The sequence below is a fragment of the Alosa pseudoharengus genome, unplaced genomic scaffold (genome assembly GCF_046254945.1).
Source record: "Alosa pseudoharengus isolate Yale_2024_CS ecotype anadromous, Long Island Sound unplaced genomic scaffold, YU_APseudo_1.1 YU_APseudo_1.1_scf_18, whole genome shotgun sequence".
In the NCBI taxonomy this organism is placed as follows: domain Eukaryota; kingdom Metazoa; phylum Chordata; class Actinopteri; order Clupeiformes; family Clupeidae; genus Alosa; species Alosa pseudoharengus.
The window spans coordinates 25,376,664-25,392,275 of NW_027468650.1; the positions used below are offsets into that span (position 1 = coordinate 25,376,664).

General features: G+C 41.5%; 1 protein-coding gene across 1 annotated transcript in view; it reads left to right on the top strand.

Annotated features, from left to right (window-relative positions):
- Positions 1-15,612, top strand: part of cubn (cubilin (intrinsic factor-cobalamin receptor)) — a 58,285-nt gene that overhangs the window by 1,419 nt on the left and 41,254 nt on the right. Inside the window, exons 3-16 of the mRNA XM_076290744.1 lie at positions 16-105; positions 202-240; positions 347-448; positions 611-714; positions 1,012-1,138; positions 2,442-2,610; positions 3,190-3,321; positions 4,076-4,171; positions 4,739-4,863; positions 5,345-5,531; positions 10,958-11,076; positions 11,189-11,423; positions 11,530-11,711; positions 12,549-12,711. Of these exons, the coding sequence (XP_076146859.1) occupies positions 16-105; positions 202-240; positions 347-448; positions 611-714; positions 1,012-1,138; positions 2,442-2,610; positions 3,190-3,321; positions 4,076-4,171; positions 4,739-4,863; positions 5,345-5,531; positions 10,958-11,076; positions 11,189-11,423; positions 11,530-11,711; positions 12,549-12,711 (1,870 nt within the window). The remainder of the gene's footprint in view (positions 1-15; positions 106-201; positions 241-346; positions 449-610; positions 715-1,011; positions 1,139-2,441; positions 2,611-3,189; positions 3,322-4,075; positions 4,172-4,738; positions 4,864-5,344; positions 5,532-10,957; positions 11,077-11,188; positions 11,424-11,529; positions 11,712-12,548; positions 12,712-15,612) is intronic.

The window sequence follows — 15,612 nt, forward strand, 5'->3', positions numbered from 1 at the left end:
CTCTGCTGATTCCAGGTTAAAACAAATAAACAAGACATAGATGACTTAAAGACCAACGGTCCCGGAGGGGATATAACTAACCAGCTAAATCAAGTCAAAGAAAGGGTAAGATGCCACCACCTCCATTTTTAATTGTTTGCCCTATTCACTTTGCCATCGCCATTATTAACACTGCTGTTTCCACGCTTGTTGTGATTCCAGGTTACAACTCTTGAAACTAAGGTGCAGACAATTGAACAGGTAAATACTTTAGATATTTTGATATTTGGACAAGCAAAATTGTTGATGGCCTCAAACCCAAGTTGAATGACAGTAAGAGCCATTTTCTGTTTTGATCACTGAACAGACAGTACAGAGGAAGACCTGTACTAGTAACCCATGTCAGAATGCAGGCACGTGCCTAAACCTGCTGGACTCATTTTATTGCATTTGTCCAGAGAACTGGCAGGTAAGTGACTGACTCATGCAATGTACTCTGACAGAATTGACCATAATCAAAGTAATCACCCAATGTTTTTTTCTTTGGTAAAAACAGGTTGGCCCTTTGATGTGAATTTATGACTGTTTTAATTACACAAATAATGTCATTTGTGTACTTATGTTTATCCAGGGTCCCAACTGTAATGTTGATGTGAATGAATGTCAGATCTATGTTGGAACCACGCAAGGGTGTCAGAACGGCGCCACTTGTGTCAACACACCAGGATCTTACACGTATGTTCATCTTCATGCAACATTTTCATTACATTTACATTTATTCATTTGGCAGACACATTTATCCAAAGCGACTTAGCAATAGAATAACATTTAACTCTACTAGTTGTCTTCTTAGTGGTCTACAGATTCAATTCAGGGTTCTGCTTGTGCAATGTGAGTGCCTTCTGTTTCAGTAAAAACTCTCTTTTGGGAGCTCTTAGTGGCTAGCTCTTCAGTCCTCCGTCCACTCTTTCCACTTGTTACTGAGCAGATCAAGAGGTGTATGCTACCGTCTCACTGTTATTTTCTGTGCAGTTGCACCTGTCCTGCAGAATGGTACGGGCCACACTGCACATCCCGCTATGATGACTGTGCAGGAGGAAGCCAGGACTTATGTGAGCACGGGGTGTGCATCGACTCTGACCGTGTCACACCAAACCAGGTAGAACAACCAACAGAGCAAACCAACTGATTATGTTTTAGGGCACTAGACTCCCCTGAGAAGAAAATATTTTGAATCCATTTCTCTGTTGATTTAATGAAGGCATATTATCCCTGTAGCTGCTTACACTTTAGATTTTCCTTTTGGGAAAGCAAACAACTTAAAACATGAAGTGAAATGGTCTCCTGTGAGCCCACTGGCATTAAAATAATTTGGATTTGCGAAACCTCTTTGATGAAAGTCATTGCCAAAGGTCAGTTGCCTGAGGCTTTTAAGTGCTTAGCTAATCGTGAGGTCTCTTTGTGCAGCCACCATATTAAATTGGGCTCTAGATATGCACCTTAACGATTTAGGCACTTATTCATGCAGACACATAATATTGCTTTTACTGCAGCTAAATGCATAATTGAAGGAAAGAAAACTGCTCTCATGCAATAAATTGAAGGTCCCTGAGCACTGCTGGTGCAACACCCCTAACCTACTCTGGCAATCTCTGTGACATGTGGAATAGCTAATGAATGTCACTGTGTGTAATTGATGACTCATTCCCATTACACCAAAATGGATGGAATGCCCTAATGAATGGCAAACCTATTACTCACATATTTCTAAATTAAATGATTAGCAATATATGTGAAGGTCCTATCCATAGACCAGTATAAGATCATTCAGAATTCTTTTACAATTGCTATGCATGGCTATATGACTGAAGTGATGCAGATTAATGGTTTAATCCAGTGGCATTATATATAGGGTAATGGTGAGTAGTTGCACTGTATATGTACCCAACAATAGAAATAAAGTGAGTTATTCTGTCTCTCTAATTTAGCCTGAGAGAACCCAAATAAACCTGTAAGCAAAATTGCAGTCTGGCAAGGAGGTCTGGCAAGGAGGCTATTGACACCCAATCACAATCGCTTTTCCGGCATGGGATTATTTGATAACAGATAGAGCAATGCATTCAACACACCCAATGGCTGCACTGATCGCGACAGGGTTAAACAGATATGGATGTTTATTTTCTTTGGAATTGAAATTAGACGTTTCCATACCCACTTTCAATCTCACTTGAAATTTGAGAAGCGGTCTGGTTTTAACCAGGTTATCTCTAATTTGAATGAGAAATGAGGAAAAAAAGATAAGATAATGATAGAGCCTGAAAAGAGAGGTGTGATGAAAGAAAAGGGAAGTCAGTCTTGACACGCCTTACATTCATACCTCTGTGTTTCTCCTAAGCCCAAGTACAAGTGTATCTTACATTTATACCTCTGTGTTTCTCCTAAACCTCTGTGTTTTTCCTAAGCCCAAGTACAAGTGTATCTGCGATGCTGGGTGGATGTCTCCGCCGGGCACCCCCGCCTGCACAGCAGACGTGGATGAGTGCAACCTGCCCAACAAGCCCTGCTCCAGCAACCCTATAGTGCAGTGCTTCAACACTATGGGCTCGTACTACTGCGGGGCCTGCCCAGCAGGTACTGCCTGATCCACACACACACACACCACAGCAGCAGCAGAGCTTTCTCCCCAACACACTCACCCTGTCCTCAGATCTCAATACTGTCACAAGGCATCGGGGACACACATTGTAATACGACGGTCCCCTGTAGACTGCAGACGTTCTAATTAGAAACAAACTACTGCATCTGCTGAAACTCTTTCAACTACAATCATTTTCTGTGTATTAGACGCATTGTGTATAAGCTGCAGGACAGTATTTTATGCAAGTTAAAAGAAACAAAACCATATTAATACCATATTAACTGCCCCTGTGTATTAACCTCATAGCCAAAGAAATTTAGCAAAATCAATGTAAAAGCCGCGGCTAATAGTTGGGAAATCACGGTACAGTGTATGGATAAGGTTAGGGCCAGGTGTTAGATTTGCCAATGGTAATGTTCAGTGAACAATTAGAAAGACTGGGCTTCACCATCTGTGCCATCCGTAAAGTCTCTAGGACACACATTTAGTGTATAATCAAGTCTGTACTGAGGCTATTTCTCTTTCTTAGTATGGCATGGCATGTTACAGTTTATTGTGTGTGTGTGTAACAGGGTGGCAAGGCAACGGCTACAGTTGCCAGGACGTTAACGAGTGTGACACCAACAACGGCGGCTGCTCCACCTCCCCCATGGTGCAGTGTCTTAACACCATGGGCTCCTTTCACTGTGGCCAGTGTCCTCCAGGTACAGTACTGTCTCGCGCTACTTCTACCTGACTCCCCTCTTTTCTCTCCATCATTTCCATCATCAACACACCTCTGTCGTTTTCCTCCTGTCTGCCCCGCTCTCATAATCTGTTCTCTTTTTCTCTATCCTTCTCTTCTCTCTCACTTGGTCTCTCACTCTTTGTATGTGTAGAGGCCTCTATCCAGGACCATCGCTTTTGTCTTTTGTCATCATTCACGTTTGGGTGTATTTACCTTTGCTTGGGATCAGCCTGACTATCCCTGATGGAGTCAGAAGTTTTCTCCTTTGTGATACTGCTATAGGGATTAAAGGTTTGAAGCAGAAACAACTGCTGTTCTGTCCTGGTGTGGTCGAATGCCAGTTGGCGCTGGGCAAAGTGCTGACTCATCCCCACCATATGAATGTAATGACAAGCAGATGTCCAGCCTCCAGTTCACCCAATCATGAACCCATCCTCTCCCTTCCTCCTTCACTCTCTCTCTCCATCTCATCTATTTTTATCTCATTTCTCTTCCGTGCTTTGTCTCAATCTTTGCTACATCTTTCTCTAACTACACTCCCCTCCTCTCTCTGTTCCTTTCTCTCTCTGTCTTTCTCTCTCCATTTCATTCTTTGTCTGTCCCACCCACTACACTCATTACTCGAAAACCACCCCCCTTAGGGAGTTCAGACACCATCCCAGTGCTTTGATATGCATCCTCTACTGTCTGCTGTGATTGACTGCACATTGACGTTATTGATTTGTGCTCAGGCTATGAGGGAGATGGCAGGACCTGCACGCAGACCAACATCTGTGCCACCAACAATGGAGGCTGCTATCCTTTGGCCACCTGCACTGCAGTTCCAGGTATACAGTACACACACACACACACACACACACACACACACACACACACACACACACACACACACACACACACTGTGCATGGGTGTGATAAGGTCTAATGTCTGTCCTGTTTTTCTTCTTTTTGCTCTCTCTCTATCTCTCTCTCTCTCTCTCTCTCTCACACACACATACACACAGCCTCAGTCATTTGCACAAACACTGGCACCACTTACAGTAGCGTTTCTCTCTTTTACGAGGGTGCGTGACCGGTGGTAATCTGGATAAGGGAGAGCTATTAAGACACTAACACTGGCATTTACAGCTTAACTGACCCTCCATCTTATTTACTGTCTGTTGTTGCCACACACACACACACACACACACACACACACACACACACACACACACACACACACACACACACACACACACACACACATATAAACACACATACACAATACACACAGAGTAAACGTGAATTACTTAAGTTAAATTTCTTGTCAAAAAAGAAGTCGCTCTTTCCCCTGGCTGTATCATGTTTCAGTGGCCAATTTTAAAAGTACCCCGGTCCTCTCTCCCCTACTCTAGGAAGTAACACCCCTGTCTGCACCTGCCCCCCGGGGTACCAGGGTAATGGCTATGGGCCCACAGGATGCACTCAAGTCAGTGACATCTGTCAGACCAACAACCCATGTGTCAATGGACAGTGTGTGGTGAGTGTGTGTCTGCCTCAGCAGCAGCTGCTTCCTCAGATATCATATGTGAGCACAAATGTGTGGATGCTTACACCATAGATCTTATAAGAATGCTTACAGATCAGTGCTTTACACAAGCAGACAGATAGACACACACACACACAAACACACACACACACACCAACACACACACACACACCAACACACTCACAGCATTCTTGGTGTGGCATACGATCACACAATCACAAATTCAAATTATATATGCTTTTTGATCTTTTTATTTTTTTTACACTTAAATTTTTACAGTATCAGCGCACAGGCCTTTGACCCTTATTACAAGGGACGTTTAATTAGCATATCAGATACGTTTTAGAAGCAATGCTTCACTACTCACTAACTGTTAGTTAATTGCAAATTGTTAGTTAAACCATACAATTCTACAGTGCAGTGTGTGTATTCTTCCTATGTTCCTATGTTTATTCTTTTCCTTTGTTTGTAGAGCACCACCACTGGATACAGATGTGACTGTGACCCAGGCTGGTCGGGCACCAACTGTGACCAGAATGTGAATGAGTGTGCCAGCAACCCGTGTCAGAACGGGGGCACCTGCACAGATGGCATCAACGGCTACACCTGCACCTGCACCAATCAGTGGACAGGGCCACAGTGCCAGACACCCCAACAAGGTGTGTGTGTGTGTGTGTGTGTGTGTGTGTGTGTGTGTGTGTGTGTGTTCAGAATTCACAACATGTTCTGCAGAGGTGGAAAAAGTATGAAAATATTGTACTCAAGTAAAAGTACCAATACTTTGATGAAATATTACTCAAGTACAAGTTAAAATACCGATCTGAAAATGTACTCAAGTAAAAAGTAGTTCATTTAAAATGTACTTTAAGTAAAAGTTACTTAGTTACTTTTTTTTGGGGGGGGGGGGGGGGTACCAGAACAACCAGTTTTACCAGAGACTTTCTAATGAGGAGATACAGCACTCAAAAAATCCTCCATAGTAATGCATGGGGTTAGTTTATAACGCAGTTGTCTACACATATCACAACCCTTCCGCGGCAAAACGTCGACATGTGAATACATTGAGCCAATCATGTGGTGTGTTGTGAATACATTGAGCCAATCATGTGGTGTGCTGTGAAGACATCGTGCCAATCATCTGTTGTGATCTCGCCGCTGGAGCAAGATTGGTGTCGTGAAGCCTTACGCACACGCATTTCTGCCGAAATAGATGCCCGATCAGTGCCCAAAAAGCGTTGCAATATGGCCGCCGAGTGAAGGTACTTGCCTAAAAGGACTTTGGTCCTAGCTCAAGTTGCTGCAGCCAGCAGCTAAGGCAGCCATGTTCATGCTCCCAGTGTTTAGCGCTGTAGCTGCAGCAACTCGAGCTAGGTAAAACCGATTGTTTCAGTTTTGTTCATACCGACAGTACTCGGTGACGTTGAGAAATGTCAAAAATGTGAAAAAAATGAGTTATCCTTTAAGTTTGAGCAGTAGTTGATTTTCAAAGTTAGTTGCACTCATCCTTGGTCAATTTGCAGTGAACAGTAATCCAGCACAACTGAAAAGCCCCTCACAGGCAGCTGAGGCAGGCAGGACAATGTTGAGTTGCAGAGAGTTTTTTTTATATTTGGAAACGAGCAGAAGGTTCAGGAGATTAAAGGGCGTCGAACTGGGTGGGGAAGTGGGAAGTATAGGGCCCCAATGGAGGAGAGGGCCCTTGAAAAGTGGAATACGGGGGGCACAACATTTTCACCAGGCATTAGTAATAACTCAGGTAATCCACACATAAAAAATCCAAACAACTCCATAAGTAGAGTCATGTGTAATGAAGTGGAATAACACAGGGAAAAAGTATTGAACAAAGAAGAAAAAGCACTAAGGCAAGGAAAGGGAAGGAACGAGCTGGAATCTGTAAGTATTTAGAGAGTAGTTATCCTTTCTATCTGTACAAATTAATATAAGCTTGGTTAGTAGCCTACATATTGATGGGCTATAAAAAGGTTTTTCATTACCAAGGTGTCACACAAGAAACATTTCATGATGGATAAAAGCAAAAAGCTCTCCCAAGACCTTTGCAACCTTATTGTTGCAAAACATATCAATGAAACTGGTTACAGATGCATTTCAAAACTTCAGAATCTTCCAGTAAGCAGCATGGGAGCCATTATCTGCAAGTGGAAGGAACATCACTGCATCATCAAACGGCCATGCACAGGATCTCCTCCCAATATTTCTGACCAGGGAGTCAGAAGGATAGTCAATTCCAAGAGCCAAGGACCACTCAGAGAAAGCTCCAGAAAGACTTGAAGGCAGGCAATTCAATTAAATTCAATTAAACAGTTCTGGAAGTAACTAAAGATCAGGATGCACAAGAGGGACCCCTGGAATCTGTTCAGAACAATGGGCCAAAATCACACCTGATACTGCGACTAATACACGGGTTTCCCGTTTACCAACAAAACTAGATGCGTGCAGCTGTGAGGCAGAAGTCGCTTGGTGGCCGTCCACAACGTTATAAACTTAACCTAAATAGTCGGCTGCTGTAAGCTACAATCGGATTTTATTGTATACCCCTGTTGTCTCAATGATAATAACATCTCATTTCAGACTATATTTCAAAGTTTGCTGTTCATTTGCATTATTAATATAACATCGTATTTTGTCATTTTTGGCGAAGACATGCATTCCCTTTGGGATATTGAACATATTTAACATTCTCTAACCATCATGATTTCGAATTGGTGCAGTTTTCAGCACAAAAACTAATTTTATTCTTTTGCTCTTTTGCATTGCTCTATGCTGTTCTATACACGGGTTTCCCGTTTACCAACAAAACTAGATGCGCGCGCAACCGTGGGGCAGAAGACGCTTGGTGGCCGTCCACAACGTTATAAACTTAACCTAAATAGTCGGCTGCTGTAAGCTACAATCGGATTTTTTTTGTATACCCCTGTTGTCTCAATGATAATAACATCTCATTTCAGACTATATTTCAAAGTTTGCCGTACATTTGCATTATTAATATAACATCGTATTTTGTCATTTTTGGCGAAGACATGCATTCCGTTAGGGATATTGAACATATTTAACATTCTCTAACCATTGGTGCAGTTTTCAGCACAAAAACTCATTTTATTCTTTTGCTCTTTTGCATTGCTCTATGCTGTTCTATGGTGCCATAATTTGAGGATTTACACTTACAGTATCTAAGTAGACAAACTGGCTTCAGATATCCAACAGAGTGAATACGACACTGTGCAGTCGCTGTGGTTAGTGATGTGATGCTGTTAATGGAGAGTTTTACATAGCCTAGCGTAAACCTATAGGTTATTATTTATTTGGCATATCTATAAGGCTTTTTACCTTATCAAAAGTGAGGGGGATGACTGATCTCTTCAACACTGCGGGGGATTTGGCGCTTGTCACTGTGTGTGTGACAGAAGAGGAATGGGAGAATGCGTGTAACAAAAAAAAATGTTTATGAGCAATTTGCGCGCAAATGGGAGAATCCAATGCAAATGACAATGAAGCACTAAACAGATGCTGAAAACAGCACTGGTATTTCGCACGGCAAAAGTAGGGGGGGGGGGGGGGGGGTCCAAACTAACAATTTTAAAAAGTGGGTGGGTGTTTTGTAAGAATTTAAGAAATGTTTGTATATTTTAACTTTTAAATGCATCAATCAGGTGCACTTTCAAAATAAATTCAGAGGTCAGACTTGCTTATTTTTATGGAAATATTTGTGCTGTAGCCTAAGCTATTTTGCACTTCAGAATTATAACCATGCACACACAGTTGGAATAGTTATGGTGATATTGCAATAAGTTCACAACCACAAAAACATATGCTACATTTCACAGTTCAGAAATGTTCAAAAATGTGTGTACATTACAGCACTCCATGAAATTATGCAGAAGTGGTCACCTGTGTTATTCAGCTAGTTTATTTAAGATAATATATTGGTCATTGTAATGGCCATAGCCTATAGCCTACATGCTATTCCTTTTTCAGGATGTACCCATATCTGCATGATGTGAATGTTTGCATATGGCTTATGTCAGGCTTTATATCAATATTTGTGTCTCTTATTTGATTTTCTTCATATTTTTGCATTAATGTTACTAGGAAGCATGCCAATATAAATATATTAATTTATCTGTAATGGGATTGGCTGGAACCTGACAATATAAGAACCATGATAGTGGGATAATCTATGGCTGAGCAATTTACAAAAATGTATGTAGGCCTACTGACAAATAGTTTACATTAGAATACATTATAATTTCGCCCCAATGAGGCTATGTAGAAATGTGTTGCAATTTCAAAACCGGATTACTCAGGAACCACTTATTGCACAGAGGCATGCTTTATATCCTCGTATTCGGTACAGTTTGCTGTTTATTGTGATATTGGGTTTGCCACGTGTTGTGTGAAGGGTTAGTGAAATATTAAACTGAGAGTAATGGGTGTGCACTGTGTGCAAAATGCAACTATGATTAGCCTAAATTGCACGTCGGTTCAATGTTAATTTTCTCGCGAACCATTTATCACAGCAACTTGGCGCTAACATCATTGGAAAGCTTAGATTCCGCACGTTCACCTGATGTGTGATATCATATGTATAGGTTTAGTTTAGTTGAACCTCATCTGCCAGGTATTTGACCTACCAGGTTGACACTTCAGCGTGAAAAATACTCAATAATACTCAAGGCCGGGGAAATGCGGGGGGAATGCGCCTGGGACGGCTTCTGAAGTATCATCGCAAATGAGAGAAAATGTAGAAAATTCCACAGACAGGTGGTGCTCTTGAACCCTCTCACCGTCTCTGAAAGCATAACCGTGGCTCAACAGGTAGATCTATAGATAGGCTAAACTCATTTTTCAGTCATCTGACCAACCGGGTTGACACTTCAGCGTGAGAAATCGGGGGTGTGGCGTGTGAGTGTGTGAAACTAATCAAATGCGTGTGTCTCACGGCCAATGCGTGAGAGTTGGCAGCTATGTGAAGTGCCCTTGAGCAAGGCACCTAACCCCTCACTGCTCCCCGAGCGCCGCTGTTGTTGCAGGCAGCTCACTGCGCGCCGGGATTAGTGTGTGCTTCACCTCACTGTGTGTTCACTTTGTGCTGAGTGTGTTTCACTAATTCACGGATTGGGTTAAATGCAGAGACTAAATTTCCCTCACGGGATCAAAAGAGTATATATACTTATACTTATAAATCTGACCATGGAGTTGACTTTGGCGGAAAGCTGAAGGTGATTGATTGTTGGTTGATTGGTTGTCCCAATCAGTGGCGCCTGCACAATCCAATCACGTTTAAGAAGGAAACAACAAATTGGTACTCACGGTTATAGGAATTTTTGCCTCTCAAATGTACTTGAGTAAAGTCATGAGTACTCCCCAAAAATGATACTCATGTAAAGTACAGATCCCTCAAAATTGTACTCAAGTACTGTACTCAAGTAAATGTACTCCGTTACTGTCCGGCTCTGCTATTATTCCCAGTCATTATCATGAAAAATATAATGTTCAGATATGCAACAAATTATTCTAATGGCATTGTATAACAACCCTCATAGTAAAAGGTATATTTTACATTTTTCAAATGTATTTATTTGTTTCTTTTATTTTTCCTTCCAACTTGCTGAGGCCCCCCTGGCACCTGCCCTGGCCCCCACTTTGAAAACCACTGGGCTAGCCTACATGCTGATCATTATCACTAGGCTAGTGGTTTAGGGCGCTATTTTTTTTTCTCTCCCTTTCTGTTTTCATTAGTCTTAACTTTTTTTTTTTTACTCAAGTAACGGATGGGATTTTTGATGTAGTGAAGTACAATATTTCACTCAAAATGTAATCAAGTAAAATTTAAAATACAGATTTTATAAACTGCTTAAAAAATACAAAATACACAGAAAAACTACTCAATACAGTAACGTGAGTAAATGTATTTCGTTACTTTTCACCTGTGATGTTCTGTTTATTCTGCTTTCTGATGTCCTTGTTTGAGTATATTATGTTGCCTGTAATTATGCAGCAATTGCACATTTACAATGATCTGTATCCATATACGCCCTCTTAGTCTTAGAACTGTTTTGTGTTGCAGCGTGTGGTGGGGTCCTCACTGGTCCTGCTGGGACCTTTAGCTACCCCACAAACCCTGGCCATGATCAGTACCCACACCAGGTCAGCTGTGCCTGGGTCATCAGGGTGGACTCAAGCAAGGTTTGCATACCCCGCCCACACTTCAAGGTTTACAGTGTCACTTTCATGTCATGGTAAAAGCTGTTAATTGCTACGGTATATTGATATTGTGCATTTTTGTTTGTATTCTCAGATTATTAGGATCACATTCCCCTATTTCAGTCTGGAGAACAGCGCCACCTGCCAGTTTGACTTCCTGCAGATCCATGATGGTGAAAGTGCCTCTGCCTACATGCTCGGGAAATACTGTGGCAGCGCCGCTCCGGCAGAGCTCTTCAGCTCCCACAACTCCCTCTACTTCTGGTTCCGTGCCGACAGCTCCGTTAATGCTGGAGGCTTCACTGTTTCCTGGGAGTCTAAAACACCTGGTAGGGACCATTTTTTTGTAACATTATTGGTATGAGACAGGGATGTCATTTTATACTAATGCAGAAATTTAATCGTTAAATCGTTGGTTGTGTCTTTCTTCCTCAGTTTGTGGTGGGGAGCTGACTGAAACCTATGGTTCCATCAATTCACCTGGTTACCCTGGCAACTATCCACCCAACAGAGACTGCTATTGGACAGTGAATGTGAACCCAGGGCTTCTCATCACATTTGCCTTCGGGACGCTCAGTATAGAGCAACATCCTGACTGCAATTTTGACTTCTTGGAGGTGAGAGTCAGCATGAGTTTGTGGCAGACTCTACTACATCTACTGCTCCCAGATCAGTGTGTGCTGGGATGTGACATCTACAAACCTAAAAAAAAAAAACCTTAGTTAAAAGGGTTATATATTCGAAATCACTTTCTAGAAAAAATTACTAAGGACTAAGCTTAACCCTTTGCTTAAAATAGGGGAGAGCTGGGAGGAGATAATTTAATCTAATTTAACATAATAACAAAAAAGCATAATCAAGATTGAAAGCCATTATTCTGTGTATCGGTGTTGCGTTAATCCCACACATGTCGTTTGGCCGTCCCTTTTCCATTTACATCACTATACAATCCCATAAAACCGGGAAAAAATCACGGCTTCCAATGCATTTATGGAGCCGTAAGGTGAAGCTGTCGGACTTTATCTACATGTGCGGAGCTACTGGACTGCCATTGGCTCATCCGCGTTCGATGGGCGGGGCTTGCGATAGGTCAATTATCTTATGAGGGGACCAAACCTAGTAGTCCAGAGTTACCATGGGAACTTGATGCCATTGTGTCAAAGCTATAGCAACAAGTTTCATTGAATAATACAAAAAGAAAGAATCACAATGGGTTCACTGCTTGGCCCTTAGAAAAGGCGATGCAAAATAAGTGAGGGTAGAAACACAATGCGGGCCTACAAAGCTTTGCTGCTGCTAATTAAAGAATCTAATGCAATTAGTCTGATTAGAATTTAAAGAAAAAATATTATCTTGGTGTATCTAAACGTATTGAATATACAATCAACTGAGTATCTTTTTTTTCTGTTTCCAAACATTCTCACCTCGCTGGTGTATGCTGTGGACTGAACTAGATAAGAGACGGGCTGCTTCCTGATGATCCGGTGCTGGGGAAGCACTGTACCACGGGTTCTCCACCCCCTCTGCGGACCACCGGCCCAGCAGCATGGATCCACTTCCACACCGACTTCAGCATCAGCGACCGCGGCTTCCACATCACCTACACCACCTCACCATGTGAGTACTGCAGCTCTCGGATGCGTATGTCCTGAATATCCTGCTAATATCACTCCCCTAGTTTGACTATCATTTTTTGTTTAATTCATTGGTGATTGTTTACTTGTTGACCATCTTTATTTGTTGTTTTTGTTGGGGTTTTTTTTGTTTGATTAATTGATGCCCTCATCAAATCACTGAGTGTTTGAACCGAGTGTTGTTTGTTACCCCAGAATGTTAATTGGTGGTGTTAATTGTCTATGAAATGTAGATTTTAAAAGATTATTTCACTCAATGAACTGTTAAATGAAGTTTAAAGAAGTTTGTCACTCTCCTTTGAGTGAAGCTACAGTAATGTATGGAAAGGTGTATTGCTTTCACATCCTGCGAATATTGGAGTCATTTCAGAATGATATTAGGGTCTACAGGGGATTCTACCACATGTCCAGCTAATGTGCAGTAAATTTTAGCCTTAGGGCATAACAGTATTAGGATAGGCATCCATGCTAGTTTTCAGTGTCTGCTCACGGTAGTGACTCTCCCAACAGAGCTGTGTAACGTCTTGCTTTAGTTTACAGCTGAGAGCCATAAACATAACAACCAGTCAATGTCCTTATCTAGCTAACCTGACAATGAAGAAAGAAGATGTCTTACTATGCTGTTTTTTTGTGGAAGGATGGTGTCTTATCTTTCACAGAAGTCTGTTTGTATTGCAATAATTGCAGTGTGACCTGAGTGACACTTTAAACACAGAACTAGGCACACGCACCAGTGGATACAGATGAGATGCAGGATCCTTCCTAGCCTGATAATAAAAAAGAACACTGTAGATGTTGTCTGTGATTTTACAACAGAACAACTGTACAACTGAGTAATACTTGAAAGCATGTTTAGGTGTGCTTTGAAATAAATGCAGTGTTTAGTCTCCAGTTTACTACCTGTTATGGGTCAACGAACAGCCATGGGTCATCTGTGGATGCTAGTGTAGGGACAAATTTGCAGAGGTGGAAAAAGTACGAAAATATTGTACTCAAGTAAAAGTACCAATACCTTGATGAAATATTACTCAAGTACAAGTTAAAATACCGATCTGAAAATGTACTTAAGTAAAAGTAAAAAGTAGTTCATTTAAAATGTAAGTAACTAAAAAAGTTACTTAGTTACTTTTTTTTTTTTTGGGGGGGGGGGGGTACCAGAACAACCAGTTTTACCAGAGACTTTCTAATGAGGAGATACAGCACTCAAAAAATCCTCCATAGTAATGCATGGGGTTAGTCAGTTGTCTACAAATATCACAACCGCGGCAAAACGTTGACATGTGAATACATTGAGCCAATCATGTGGTGTGTTGTAAAATACATTGAGCCAATCATGTGGTGTGCTGTGAAAACATCATGCCAATCATCTGTTGTGATCTCGCTGCTGGAGCAAGATTGGTGTCGTGAAGCCTTACGCACACGCATTTCTGCCGAAATAGATGCACGATAAGTGCCCAAAAAGTGTTGCAATATGGCCGCCGAGTGGAGGTACTTGCCTGAAAAGGACTTTGGTCCTAGCTCGAGTTGCTGCAGCCAGCAGCTAAGGCAGCCATGTTCATGCTCCCAGTGTGTAGCGCTGTAGCTGCAGCACCTCGAGCTAGGTAAAACCGATTGATTCAGTTTTGTTCATACCGACAGTACTCGGTGACGTTGAGAAATGGAGTTTGAGCAGTAGTTGATTTTCAAAGTTAGTTGCACTCATCCTTGCGTCGCTTTGCAGTGAACAGTAATCCAGCACAACTGAAAAGCCCCTCACAGGCAGCTGAGGCAGGCAGGCCAATGTTGAGTTGCAGAGAGTTTTTTTTTTATATTTGGAAATGAGCAGAAGGTTCAGAAGATTAAAGGGCGTCGGGGGAGAGTGGGAAGTATAGGGCCCCAATGGAGGAGAGGGCCCTTGAAAAGTGGAATACGGGGGGTACAACATTTTCACCAGGCATTAGTAATAACTCAGGTAATCCACACATAAAAAATCCAAACAACTCCATAAGTAGAGTCATATGTAATGAAGTGGAATAACACAGGGAAAAAGTATTGAACAAGCTAAGAAAAAGCACTAAGGCAAGGAAAGGGAAGGAACGAGCTGGAATCTGTAAGTAGTTAGAGTAGTTATCCTTTCTATCTGTGCAAATTAATATAAGCTTGGTTAGTATATTGATGGGCTATAAAAGGTTTTTCATTACCAAGGTGTCACACAAGAAACATTTCATGATGGATAAAAGCAAAAAGCTCTCCCAAGACCTTTGCAACTTTATTGTTGCAAAACATATCAATGAAACTGGTTACAGATGCATTTCAAAACTTCAGAATCTTCAGTAAGCAGCATGGGAGCCATTATCTGCAAGTGGAAGAAACATCACTGCCATGCAGGATCTCCTCGCAATATTTCTGACCAGGGAGTCAGAAGGATAGTCAATTCCAAGAGCCAAAGACCACTCGGAGAAAGCTCCAGAAAGACTTGAAGGCAGCCAATTCAATTAAATTCAATTAAACAGTTCTGGAAGTAACTAAAGATCAGGATTCACAAGAGGGACACCTGGAATCTGTTTAGAACAATGGGCCAAAATCACACCTGATACTGTGACTAATACGTTTTGTCATACAGGAAATGTCTTGAAGCTGTCTTTACAAAGGCTTTTCCACAAAGTATTGAAGAAATGTCAGCACGTTCAATACTTTTTTCCTGTGTCATTCCACTTTAATACACATAACTTTTTTTATATGTGTGTTAATATAATGTTTGGTGAAAATTTCGAATATATATGTCCACCATATATTTATTTTACCTGAATATTTTAACTTCCAAATTAAATGTCAAAATGAATGTCAGACGAAATTTAAAGTTTGACTGACTGGATTTTGTATACAAAACATAGTGAAAACTGTC